Below are 14,614 nucleotides of genomic sequence, written 5' to 3' on the forward strand. Positions count from 1 at the left end.
ATTTCCTGCATGATCAAAATGCAGCAAACACCCAGGTAGAACTACCAATTTCAATACACACATCTTGATGAAAGAGTATCTTACTTCTATAAGAAAAATAGTATCTGTTACTATAAGGAGACTATCGCAAGCAGGGCAATAGAGAGTGAGCAATATAGAGGAACAATCCATGAAGGCAAAGGGTGAAAGCTAGAACAGGGAGTAAGTCAAGTATTCAGAGGCTGAGTCAGGCCAATACAGAGCCCTGAAAGGAAACAGGAATGAAAGTAGCACATTTCAGCAAGAAATAACAATTATTTTTAATAAATGTTAATGCCTAACAATTTTTCCCTGTAAAACTAGCATTGTGCATAATCTTATAGATAGGGCACCAAGGTCCAGGTGTTGGATGTCTGTGTTCCTCTACAGTGCTGGTCAGCTTCTTGCAAATCAAGAAGCATCTGTCTCTTCCACATTCCTTCATAAAACAAGATATCATTACAGCATTTCTTGGCACCCCCAACTCTTCAGCTGTACAGCACAGTAGGATAGTTTGGGGACTTCCAAAATTTTGCCAAATTTGCTGGTGGCTAAGGTACCTCTAGCAATCTTGTGTGTACATCTTTGATTTTGGAAAGGTATCCTGAGATCTGGGCAGTCACCACCTAAGTGATACTCTAAATGTACTCTCTGTACTCTCCATCTGGATGCCAAGATGGAAGAAAATCCAAACACTCAACACTGATGTAGCTTAAAGCAAGCAAAAGGATAGCACAACAGTAAGATTAACAGGCTGGTGGAAATAGTAAATTGATTCACAGAGGAACTCAACACAGAGATCAACCTATTGGCAAATTAGCATCTAAATTTGAAAGTGGCATTCAGTCATCATGACTGGAGCAGCATTGATGATGCAAGAGATGATCAATCAACCACAGCACTCAAAGAAGTATAGGAAAATAGCTAGAGGACCAGCAACATACTACAAAGAGGAGGCTTGACAGAACAAAGTGTTCCAGCATAACTCCTGTGTTAAACTACTTCTATTCTCAACAAGAATAAACACTGCAGAGAAGTGATCCAACTATACTGAAATGTGGAACTGCATCAAGTGAACATGTATTTTTATCCTGCCACAAACAGTTCTGCAAATAACTTTACACAATCTAAATATTTTTACATCCACCATAAAATTATGCCTTTTTTGTTTAGAGAAACATGTACCCTCTCAAACCATTTATTACTGTTCATTATGATTTTACACAAGTGCACAATGTTTTTCAGTTTTATTGCTATTATTTCCCAAATTACAATAAAGCACAATCCCCAAATATAATCCATCTTTAGAAGAAGTAAATCCAATGAAAGCTAATAAATATTCACCTTTCCTTATATACTCCATTCTACCATAACTGGACTTTATCAGGATCAAGCTGATTTGATAAAAACAACTTCAAGCACAACCACAACAACTTTTACATAAACACTTGCTAAAAACTTAAAACCCTGCAACTTCAAGGGAGAGATTTTAGTTTTGGTTATACATTGCTGTAACAGAAAGAGGAATCATTCTGAGCCTAACTAAACATATTTCAATAAGTGTGAAACCCTGATTACACTGTCATTTTCCAACCCTTCTACATTTCTACATGAACTACACTAAGGGAAAAAGTACTGTGAACTTTCTTATAAAGTACTTATTTTACAAGTAAAAATAACCTATTAGATATAGAGAGCTACAATCAGCCTCATACAGGAGTAAACAGCTTCAAATGCTATGCTGCGCTAAAAGATATGAGGATATATTTTAATAATGTAATTTTAGCGTTTAATAAATTTTCTAGGTTTTATCTGTATATAAAACTACTGCTGAAAATAAAATACACAAGGCAAAAAACTTTAGTATTCCACATTACTAAAAAAGTACTACTCTACCAATCAAGCTTGCATTGCTTCTGAACTCCATCATCTGATCAGCACATACTCAACTGCATTCAATTTAAAATTCACTGTAATACAAATATTACAGCTGAAACACTTAAAGGTACAAGCTCTATCAGCAGGTATAGTAAATCCTTTGCCAAATACAATGCATGAAAATGAACCATTAATTATCCATGATGACTCATGAACCTACATTTGTTTGCTAATTTTTATTAAATAAATGCTACATTGCACAGAAACATTCTCCTCCTTAATTTGATCTTTTATTTCAATTGAGATTGGTATCAATTTTTTTTTTCACAGCAAAAAATGTCATGAAAACAATATGCTAAGATATCTTGCAAACCATTCACTCCACCTAAATTATTCTAAGCTTATTTACCTACACTCTCTTTAGAAGCACAGTCAGGCACTACTCCAGCTCCAATGTTCCTAGTGCTCCCAAAGCAAGTCCTCTCCTCCTTTGCCCCATCTGAAGTCTTGTAAAGACCCTTACCTCTCCCTTTGATCAGTATTGTCCTTAAACCCTTCTGGTTCTACCACAGGTCTGCTCAAAGAATGATGGCACACTCCCCTCCTCCAGACAGTATTTCTGATCATGACATCTCCTCTCCACCATTCTTCGTACCTTCAGGTACCTCCTACAATCTATTCTCACTCTCAAACTTAATTGCTACAGTGGGGTGGGATGGGGTATCAGGCCTGATTTCTGCACTTACATTACCCCTCTTTACCTACTTTAACAGCCCTTATCGTGCTTTTCTTTAAGTGCCCTTTCAGGTTGTCCAACTCCAGACATACCCACAAGAAACAGATTTGAGAACATTTACATAGACAATGCCCATGGGGACTCCTTGCACTGTGAGTCTTCCTCGTTCCATTTGAAACATAATTTAGAACATTTATCTTTCATTTTATTGCCTCATCCTGTTTTTGAGAAGTTCTCCAGGAATAAACTACTGAAGCTTTTGTTTGTTGTCTGGTTTTGTTCGGATTTTTTTTAACTTTACTTGTTATTTGCCTCTGGTCACTAGAGGTCCTGGGCAACTCTGAGTTAGATTGATTTCTATTAGAAGTTTGCATGGGACAAAAATTAATATTGATTAATAAAGCTCAAATTCCTTCAAACACTATGAAGAACAAAGTTTCTGAATTGGCTGCAAAATGAAAATGTGCTAAAGTGGTAGCATATTTTTCATTTCTCTGAACTGTTCATTTTTATTGTCAGTTCACTGACACAGATTTTCCCTAAAACAGAATTGAAGCAAGATTTCACAAAATAATTTGTTTTAAAACTGCATTTTGTCCTTGAAGATGTCCATGTCTTAGTTTTTCTAGACACCTCTAAATCTCTACCTTAAAAACATTTGCAATTCAGACAGAGAAGAGAAAAATTAAGATAAAAACAAACAAATTTAATTACAAACTTGCACAGTGAAGTTGTGCTCAGAAAATGAGATATCTCCTCTGCTACCCCACTAACCCCAGCAGCAATTCTACCTGTCGAAAAGTTACTACCTAATATTTTGGTTCTTTGTGACTGTTACTCTTTCCTTTCAAATACCTTACAAAATATGTTCAGAAGAAATTCCAAAGCAAATGATAGGCACATTAGCACTCTTTCCCGCATTAATCTCTCTTATTAACTGCAGTAATATTATCAATATATCAAAACTCAACCTACAGAAATTAACCTAACATTTATTTATTTATTCATTCATCACTTACAAGCATATGACACTCCCTCTACTTCAATCCTTGGGATAAAAATGTGATTATCTTGGTATCCCCAGAGGTCAAGCTGTGACAGCAAATCATTTGATGCCCATGCCAAAGTTATTTCAAAGAGATTGTGTATCACAGCCCTTGACACTAGCTCAGGCTCCCAGTGACAGCCAAGCAAAGCACTGGTTTGATCAGTTCATAACCACAGGGCTACTCTATCACCTCTCACAAATAATGTCAGGATACTGTGTTTTCCCCAAAATTCTATTAACTCATCAATGAAACTGTTCATTCTGAGCTCTCCTTCCTAGACAATAAAAGAAGAGATGAATTTACAAAACATAGTTTTTGTTAATAACTAAAACACTGTTTGTAAGACTATATGTTCTCAAAATTTCAGGCAATATTTTAATGGACATTAAGATCCATTTTGACTCTAATGTTTTCTGAGACAGTAAATATTTTTGAGGAACAAATATCAGCAACATCATTTCCTACGCTAAGAGATGAAGAATATTTGTGAAGTATAACTGCAGTATAAATACCCAAAACAAAAGTAAGTTTCACTCTATAGCACTGAAGTGATACCAAAGAGTTCTCAAAATACAGTGTGCATCTCCCAAAATCGTTTGAAATCCCCTAAAATGGGACCACCCTTCAAAATCACAAATGGTGCAGACCGAGCATTGTTAACCAGCAGACAAAAAGCCCCATCACATCCTACCAGTAAACTGGAGTTCAGGTGTGATGCACAGCAACAGCTAAGATTTCATATTTGACAGTGCAACTCCAGCAATACCCCATGTAATGTGAGGAATATCAAGCACTAATTTAATACAGAGTGAAGCAAAACTCAGAAACCTTCAGAATTCTGCAGAGCTGCTAAAGGATGGACATGAGACAAGCCACTCCAATGCATGGTATAGCACTAACATGTCTAAAAATACAAGTCTCCCATACAGGAAAGAACATACATGCATGCAAGGTCAATAAGAAAACCCTTTCTATCATGAACACACAGATTCCTGACAAACACGGTGTACATTTGGCCCTACTAATTTAAACTACAATCTCCAAGAGAGAATTCATTTGATTGAGAAATCCCATCATTGATGTATCTATAAACTTTCTGATCACTACACTAATCCATAGCTCTGATTCAATATTCTATTATAAACCTTTCAAACACAACTCCTAAGAATAAACTTGAATATTTGTTGCCCTGTTTCTTTTCTTTCCCCTTAGCACTCCATATGACTAGAATGGTCATTTGACCTATATAAACACTTTTTCTTCTTCTCCATGCTTCCTCCTGTCTCAAAAAACCCATGCAAAGTGTAAAATGACTGTGAAATCAGGCCCTGCCAGAGACAGGGATGAAAGAATGCACGCGGAAGGGAGCGCCTACGGGTTTGTTGTAAGCAGTAACAGAGTTATTAAAGGAGAGTTCACTGTTTTGAGGACAAGGTCTGCTCTCCACTCCTCATGTCAGGCTATTTAGGATACTCAACTTCCCAACATTTAGCAGAACCCAGCCTCTAACCTCTCCCATAATTCCAACCCCCTTCAAGTCATGCACATTTGCTTACTCAAATACTTAGAAAGCCCTGTAAACAGAAGCAAGGCAGACACACATTGATAAAAGTATTTAGAGACCAAATCATCAAATTTAAATACAAAACAAACAAAAGACAGGCAGTGATGTCACTTGCTATAGAAAGCTTTAGGGACATTCAAAGAGGAAAATCATGTTTCATTTAAAAATGCAACAAAACTAATGGACACATAATGGACATGGCATCCTAAAAAAAAATAAAAACACCAACAAAAAAGCCCCGTATAATTTTAAGCAATGTTGGGGGGGGGAAAAAAAAAACAACAGGAAAAGCACAAGATTTTATAAAACCCAACCCAAAATATTTCAGTAAGGCACAATATTTGTTACAGCACCATGACTAGATTATTATGATGACGAAAACTGACGCAATTTTAATCTGAAACGTACTAAATTAAATTCAGCTGAAATATGAAAATCTGGCTTCAAGTACGGATAAGTTATTAAATATTAAATAAAGCAACTGTTTTCCCAGCTACTAAAATGTACTTCCATGCGTGGTTTTTTTTCATTTATTTTCCCTTCTTTTCACCAAATCCTCATTTTCTCAGGGGCACTAGAGGAGCGGGGGAGGGTGGGTGGAATTTAAAGCTCTCCAAATTAAAGATTAAAAAACCAATTCGTTTCAGGACCTCTATTTGAGGAAGTGAGATTTCAGACGTATAGTCTTCATATTCACTGCGAAATCCTTGGGTCCCAAGGGAAGACACAATAAACACGGCTCTAGAAACCAAACACACGGCTCTCCGGCCCCGCCGAGGAGGAACAGGAGCGGGAGGAGGAAAAGAGGGAAGGGACGAGTGGCACCGGGAAGCCCCGGACCCCCTGCCCACGCGGAGGCCACACGGGCCGGGAGCGACGGCCGGGAACAAAGCGCCGGGGAGGGGCAGCGCGGAAGGGAGGCGTGCGTGGGGGCACAGCGGCAGGTCAGGGCTCACCCGGGCCTGTCGCTCCAGCTGTGAGTGGAGGCTGGAGCCCTGCAGCCGCTGCACGACCCTCGCGATGGTGAGGGACAGCCCGCGGTCCGGGTCGAGCATCGCGGCCCCCGCCCGGCCGGGCCGCCTTCGCCGCCGCACCGCCGCGTTACCCGGCAACGGCGGCAGCGGGCGCCCCTCTGCGGCTGCGTCCGGGCGGGAAGCGGCGCCGCACTGGAAGGTTCCCCGCCGCCCCGCTCTGAAGGGGGAGGAAGCCGCCAAGAGTCGTAGATGCTCGTGGTCGAAAGGAACGACCTAAGTCAGAGGGTCCGCAAACAATCAGAAAGTTTTAGTAGCAAACTACTGGAAAGCGTTATGCAGGCAGGGAGGCAGGAAGGCAGGAAGGCAGGACGAGTCCTGAGTCCTGGGCGGATACCTTTTTATGGACAGGTTTCTCCAGCCCGAAGACATGTTTCTGTGTGCTTCTTGAGGGATACAAGTCGGCCTGTACTGATGCGGAGTTTTATTGCACTTTTGGGTATTTTACCCTTGTCTGCTCAGCATGGTGAGGTGTTAGCTCGGGCTCGGTACCGGGAGCCGACACAGTCCCCATCTAAGCCGAGCAGGTGTGTGGCGCTATGTGCACCTCCCTGCATGATATACCTGCATGGAACTTTAATCTATTTAGCTCTTCTGGCAAAATCTGTTCCTATGTGCATCAGTAGCAGAACCATGTAATCAAATTTTTACTTAATAAACTAATTTACTGAGTCAGAATACCGACTTTTAAAGTCCTAGAATGATTAATAAATAAGCTAAGAGAGGAGATAACGTGGAAAAGCCGATCATTGACCTCCAAAGCATGAGGACCCATTTTCAGCTCTGAGGATGACCTCTGTAAAACAAAGAATGTTTCAAGATTCTGAAACATCAGGAGTAACTTTTTCACTGTTGGGAGTGACAGATATGAGGAAATGATAGCTGTCATCAGTTGTGTCAGTAAAAAAAAAAACAACTACATATAATGGGTATAAAAATGCACCTGAACTCATTTGTCTGCAACCAGTTTTGACTTATCTGTGAGCATTTCTGGATAAAATGCAGTTTAAAGAACAGTAATAGAAGATCAGAGATAAGGTTCTTTAATGAACTGTAGAGAAACCTGAAAAAGTCACTTATGCTAATCAAAATACTGAGGAGATGTTGCTTCTCAGTTCCTGGAGAACATGGGGAAATCAAGTGCCCAGTTGTCTATCAGTACGTTGAATGTCTATTCTGATTTACATCAGGTTTTCTGTCAATTCTTTTCTTACATGCATGTATGAATTTAGGGGCAACAGTGAGCACGGGGGTTTTTTTCTGTGTATAGAGAGAGTTAATAAAATTTTTGTCTACAGTCCCAACTGAACAAGCATACAAAGTGTAATAGCTTTCTGTGCTAGTTCTTAAAAAGTCTGCAAAATGTTCCCATACACAGAGTACCTCTCCTTATTTTGTTTTGGTTTTTTTGTTGGTTGGGTTTTTTTTTTTTTTTAATTGACAAAGATCATTTGTTTGTGTAGGAACTTCACCTGCTAAGAAAAGCACATGCAGAAAACTGGAGCATAAGCTCTGAAGGTCAGTAGCTGAAATCCAGAATTTTACATTTCAGCTGCAAGTGTGAGAGAAAGCCCTCCTTCCTTGCCTGGCACAGTCTTCAGCAGCATTTTCCTTTCCAGTTTGTGAGGGAACCTGTGAACTGCCACAGGGATGGCAGTCTTACATTGTGTTTGGTGAGCGTGTTTGACACAGGGCTGCTTGACATGTGAGGACTCAGAGTTGGGTACATTCCTACTGGTAGCACAACGCAGTCTCTGGATGCTTTCCATGTGATCTGCAGGCACCGTGTTCGGCCACATGGCAGGTCGTGGAGTGGGACAGAAGCCACAACACCTTGCTGATTAGAAATGTGTGTTTCCCTGCTACAGGGGAATATGGGGAAATGATACATCAGGTGAGTTTCATGTGGAATGCATAAGACTTTGAAGGTCTGCAAAAGCCATCCTGATGTCTATAGGTCAAGAAAACAGGACAAAAAAACTAATGTTAGCAGCAGATGAGTAATTTCCTGAAACTGACTACCTCTGCTCCAAGTTTGCCTTTGTAACCCTCTGCGTGTATACATCTGTCACTCTTCATTCCCTGTTTTCTTAGGCTATTTCCAGTCTGGTTTCCTTCCACTGGGTTTCCCTTTGGTCAATTACATTTCCAGTATGGGTTGGAAAACTTACTTTCTGTAAATGCCAATCCAAGCTAAAAAGTAAGGCAATATAAAGAGAGAATCTACAGAATCTTACCAAGTGCTGTTAACAGCTTCTTGTGTATCCCTACCATATCTAGTTAAGAAATCTCATGCTTAAGTGTGTGCTCCTTTCTTGTTTCCTTACAAGGAGTGTACTGCATAGCAGCTTGAGAAATACAGGGTCGTTGTTAAAAAATATCACTTAAATAACAGGCATTGGCAGAAATCCCAACTAATGCTTTAGCCTATCCCCCTGGTATCACATGACTGGTTTAACTTGGTTCATGTGATAAGTTTTTGACAATTACGGCTTTCTCATCATGATTTACTTTTAAACTGCAAGTAAGCAACTGCAGTACAGTCAGCGTAGAGTGGTTTTATGATGTCCAGTACCACATACCAGAGGTAGCTTGTTGGTTTTATCTGGAGGTCTGGTGTAGATGTCATAGTTTTTCTGTTTTGGGTTGTTGGTCTTTCCCTCTCAGTGTCTCAGTCTTACACCCTTGACCACCAATTTTCTTCCCTTTGTATTTCTCCTCCATTTGCAGCTGCAGTGCTCTACAGTGTTATACCTTTGTTTACTGTGTTTTGTGCCAAGTTACTTCACTTAACTGTTCTTGATACTGGTATCCCAAGTGTCTTTTATTAATCTGCCATGACGGGTCTGGAAAGCATCAAGAATTTGGCAATGGAAAGTAAAAATTACATAGTCAATCAGCTTGGCTTTTTCCATGTAATATGTTAGTTGACCTAATATCAAACAGGGCTGTCTGCAGCTATCACTAAAGGAGGCAGTGGTGTTGTATGACAGATAATGGGTGAGGGAAGACAACAAAATCCCAGCAAGGTCAATAAAATCCCAACAGTCCCAATCACAAAATCCCAGCAGCCAACAAAATCCTAGCACTTCCAGTCAGCTGCTCACAAGACTCTCTTCCCCTAAGGAATTCACAACACCCATGCTGCCCTGATCCCATCTTCACCTTTCATTCTGTTGCTGTGAGAAATGCCAAGTCATGAAGTCTCCTCTTGGGGCTCCTTTCTCTGCTGGGGGAACAGGGGTGCGGAGGGGCTGTAGGGGGAACACTGCCCCCTCACCTGTTCTGAGGGTGGGTGCCTTCATGCACTTAGTGCTGGCAGTAAAAGGGAACAAGGTACGGTGCAGATTAGGACTAAGCATGCAATCATTGGGACTTATTACTGTAGGTGAGCCACTTCCCTTTCCTTTGCAGCCTGAGTGCCAAGGGGGTTAATGCTGTCTGGGGAGAGCTGCATATTGCATTCAGCCTGAAAATGTATCATAAATATTGTGTAGCTCTCTAAGTTTTTTTTGTGTTGCATGAGACACTGCCAGGAGGATGATAGTGTGGGCAAACCCTAGTGGCAGTCTGGGTCAAATGTAAGGATGGCTGTGTCCCAGATCAGCCAAGTGCCACAGAAACCTAGGTTTAGGGAAAACAATCAAACAAACAAAAAACAAACAGAAAACCCCCAAACAAACCAAAACCAAATCAAAACCAAAAAACAACAACAACCCAACAACTTTCTATTTTCTGCCAAAACAGAAGGATAAGACATTAGAGGAAAAAACCTCAACACACTCAAACAAAAGCTACACACATCCTCCCTTACTCCCCAAACCCTCCAAATCCACCTTTCTTCAGACAGGGTACTTTTATCCCCGTTCAGATAAACTGGATTTTTTGTGTAGTTGGTTAGTGTTCTTTTCATCTAAAAGCTACTCCTGGCCAAAACTTCATGTCTTCTTTCTCCACTTGGAACTATTTTAATTCATGAGGGCTTAAAATCCATAACCTCAGTCCTCCATTTCAAGCCATTATCAGAACTTCACTTGTGAACTAAAGTGTCAGGTTCCAATAGATTTCTCATCCAAGCAGGTACTTTCCGAGAATATCATATTCAGTCTTTTATTGGGTATGCTCACCCTTTATATTAGACAAATGTATATTAAACTTTAATCTCTGTTATGGGCCAATCCTGCAAGATCCCTTTTATAATATCCACTGGTTCCCTTGTGCAGTCAGAATCATGATATATTGTTTGGAACTGATAACAGAGGAATGACAAAAGAAGAAAGTTCTGCCAGTGACTCACCCTCCTGACTTTCAAACTTTATTCAAATTACCAAAAAGTGACTGTGTATTTTGACAAGTTTCAATACTTTCTTTAAAATAATCAGTTCCTGTGGAGTAATGAGATTTCCCCCCCCCCCCCCCCAATACCACTGATGCAATCTGAAGAACTGAGGAAGTTTAGATGATGTATCTTCACTTATCAGAGCAGAAAACATCTCTTACTGCAGACTGTTGTTCATGAGACATAATATATTGTCTCTAATATGTTGCTGAACTTGAGAGTTAGTCTTTGACTACCAGTGATATCAAGGATTATCAGTCTAGTTTTACGAGTTTCTCATTGCTTCAATTCTTTATTTTAGGTAATTTCCTACCAAACCTTGGCTTTAGATAGGTGTAAGCCTCCCTCGAGTGGACCATGTATCTCAGGTCATAATATCTATTACTGGTACTTTTTTGTAGCATTTCTGAGTCATAGCAGGAACTGTGAGTTATCGAATATGTAACAAAACTAACATGCACAAAGTCCCTAGTTTTTCTAGTGTTATTAGATTTAGTCAATTTTTCATGTGTTCTCTTATTAGTCAAGTAACACGGGGTTTAGCAGTAATATTCTGTTTCTTCTGGTTGGTAAAATCCCACATGTGCACCGTGCATTAAGATATAATTACGCCAACGTAGGATTTCTTGGACTTAAAGCAGAAATGGAGTCTTTTGATCTAGATACACACTGAAGAGAAACACATGCTGAATCACTAGTACAGTTTATACACTGAGTAGTTTATGCAATTCCTGCATAGCATATATATTTTGTATCTTTAAATTGTATATTCAGCTGAGAGCAAGTCTGTTGGGAAATTTACACAACTATTGCACTTAGCCAAACCTTGTAAAAGACATGATTCAGCATTCCTGAACAAGCATTTTCTCAATTCGCACACAGCAGCTTACTTTAGCTATTTCTTTTAAGGTTTTTACAAACTTTAGCCAATTGGTCTGTAAGGAAGAAATGCAGTAAAAAGAACTGTCTCAGTAGATCCTTAGTTAACATCTCCATGTCAGAGCTTACAGGTGTGTGGGTGTGCTAGGGTGAGATTCTGTGTTCTTTTCAAACCTATGGACGCCAGTGGGTCTATATGATCAAAATGTAAGTAGACTTTGGTTCTTGTCTGTCACAAGAAGTATGCTCTTTTTAAAAACAGAAACAATCTGATCTAGTGGGTGGCATCCCTTCCCTTGGAGGGGGGGATTGGAACTAGATGATCTTTAGGGTTCCTTCCAACCCAAGCCTTTCTATGATGCTATGAAAATGTCTAAAAACATATGTGTGGTGATGTTTTATATCTACTTTTGAAAAATATCAAACCCTCTCATTCTCTGTTTATTTGTTACACAATATTGAGCATTACTCTACTGAAATAGCTTCTCAATGCTATATCCTATATTATTGCAGTAGGGGAATTTGTCTTCTGTGGAAAACATAATAAATGTTTTAAGCTAGTCTGTTATACTTTTGTTCACTGCCTGAAATATATACAATTTACTACTCAGTCATATCAGTGTGTGTTGCAAGTCTTCAACAACCAGCAGACCACCTTGGATACATTATTTAGTGTCTAGATCATAGCTGCCTTCTCCTTAATCATTAAGAGGTAGAACTATAAACTTCAGTGGCAGAACAAGGATCTCTTCTTGGATACTTTTTATTCTTCTGATTAAGATTTGATGACAAAGTTGATTAATCCTTTCTCTTCTTTTTTTTTTTTTTTTTTTTTTGTTCCATGTGAAGGATTATTCCATTGTTTCAGTTTCTTGTTTGATAAATTTTCAAATAGACGATTCAAAAGTGAAGAATAAACCTAGAGGAACTAGAAACTCTTGAAGGGTTTTTGTAATGGTTATGGTTAACCAGCTACTGTAACTGTTCAAAGGAACAATCTCGTTTAAGTCATAAAGATTTTTACTTCCATTAAAAGGATTTTTCAGATATCTTTTACCTTAATTTCTGCTTCCTTAACTTGATGTCTGCTCTGTTGGAAAGACAGCTGGAAGTGCCACAAAAAGGAAATGCTGAACGAGCAGAACATAGCAAGCAGAACCTTCATAAATTTCTCCGTTTTGTCTCCCGTGATGGTGCTTTCCTTTCCCTGTACTGACAAATGCCGTATATCATCGAAAGGGAGCACCAGGCACTGATTAATATCATCACCAGCTATGGACTAGAATCTTCTCTGACACATCTCAGGCCATGGTGGGGGCCTAAAGAATCCTATGTTGAAATACTTGCAGTTGTCCTGCAAGTTAATTAAATTATTAATTCAAAAGAGATTGTCAAAATGTAAAACTGAGCCCTAATTTCTAAATTTCTACCGTTTCTCTGTTTATATGAAGGAATACATTATTGCAGAAAATTATCTGAAACACTGGTTACTAATACTGCCTGTTACAGGAATTGTTGTGCATATATGAAACACAACTAAATGATCAAGCTTTTTCTGTGGAAATAAGTTCATTATAATAACATGCTCAAGAATTCACCCAAAAAAGAGTGGAACAGTGAGATAGAAGAGCACACATATGTGAAGCACAGCTCTGAAAGCTGGATTCAGAGCCATTGAGTAGCAGACTACCCTGCTTTCACTAAGCCAAAGCATATAAATTAATATACGGATCTGCTTAAAGGAAAAATTACACCAAAATATTATACACAGCTCTAGGGAGGACAGACAAACCCAAATGATTTGATTTCAGATGAAGCTCTGCACATGGAAACCAAAAATTTTAAATATAAAAATGCAGTTAGGTTTTCTGGTTTGCATCACTGTTTAGAGGTCTGTGAAGAAATCTTTGAAATGCACAACAAATTTGCTAAATTGAAAAAAGGACAGAGGTAGTACCTAAAAAATTGTATTATTTTGTTAATTACAGGATACAGGCTTGAATCTTACAATCTATATTGCAACATGTCCCCAGAAAGACAAGGAAGGAAAATTAGAAAACATTCACAAAGGTGAATGTGCTAAAGGGCTCAGGAAGGGTTGAAATAAATTGTATTTATTGCAAAAAAGAAAGTGAAGAGACAAGGTATGAAACTGATAAACCAAAAACTGTACAGCCTAGCTGAGACTATCAGTCATTAATATGAGTAAGCAGTCATATAGCAATGCAATTTATCATTGATCACTTTCGTTCTTCATAGGAAGGACCCCTGTGGCCAGCATTCCTATCCACTGTTTAGCGAAGAACACATTTTCCAGAGCAGATGGGATAAAATGTGCTCTGAGCTTAAATAAATACATGTATACACTCTAGTAGCTAGTGTGGATAAAATTTCCTGGTCTTTGTCTGAAACTGCGTCGAGGCTTGCACTCATAGAGAGTAGAGCAGGGTGAATTTCTGCTGGACAGTATATAGCAACAACCTAAAATATAGAATTAAAATACCTCATTGGTGTTGTTCAACAGCAGAAGGGCTTTTCATTTTGGCAAAATTAGGCTAATAAAAAAAGCAGCATAATAAAGGTTTAGATCGAAGGTGTGATACATAAGCTTGTCTCCCCACATATGTATTGGCATACAGGAAAATAACAGCATGAGATCATCACAGAATCACAGAATATCCTGAGTTGGAAGGGACCCATCAGGATCATCGACTCCAGCTCCAGACCCTGCACAGCACCATCCCCAAGAGTCACACCATGTGCCCAGGAGTATTGTCCAAATATTTCTTGAGCTCGGTCAGACTTGGTGCTGTGACCACTTCCCTGGGGAGCCTGTTCCAGTGCCCAGCCTCCCTCTGAGTGAAGAACCTCTTCCTGATATCCAACCTAAACCTCCCCTGACACAACTTCATGACATGGACTCTTTGAAGGAAGCTACTTTTAAAATGTAGGGTTGGGGTTTTTTTTTCCAGATATATCTATGAGGTTTGCAGCAATAATATGGATGGGACAAAACTTTAAAAAGCTTGTAGAACAGGCTTGGTAGGGGATTTGTCGGAGAAAATGTATATATGGATGTTGATTTTATGATCAAATATTCAGATAGAAAAACACTTTACT

At 39.3% G+C, this 14,614-nt stretch overlaps 1 protein-coding gene across 2 annotated transcripts in view; it reads right to left on the bottom strand.

Annotated features, from left to right (window-relative positions):
• TBC1D19 (TBC1 domain family member 19) overlaps nt 1-6,363 on the bottom strand; it is a 46,761-nt gene extending 40,398 nt beyond the window's left edge. For both annotated transcript variants that reach the window (XM_010401823.3, XM_010401822.2), the window contains exon 1: nt 6,202-6,363. In XM_010401823.3, coding sequence (XP_010400125.1) covers nt 6,202-6,300 — 99 coding nt within the window. In that variant the 5' untranslated portion in view covers nt 6,301-6,363. The remainder of the gene's footprint in view (nt 1-6,201) is intronic.
• Between the last annotated feature and the right edge of the window lie 8,251 nt (nt 6,364-14,614).

This window comes from Corvus cornix, chromosome 4 (genome assembly GCF_000738735.6).
Source record: "Corvus cornix cornix isolate S_Up_H32 chromosome 4, ASM73873v5, whole genome shotgun sequence".
NCBI classification, from domain to species: Eukaryota; Metazoa; Chordata; class Aves; order Passeriformes; family Corvidae; genus Corvus; species Corvus cornix.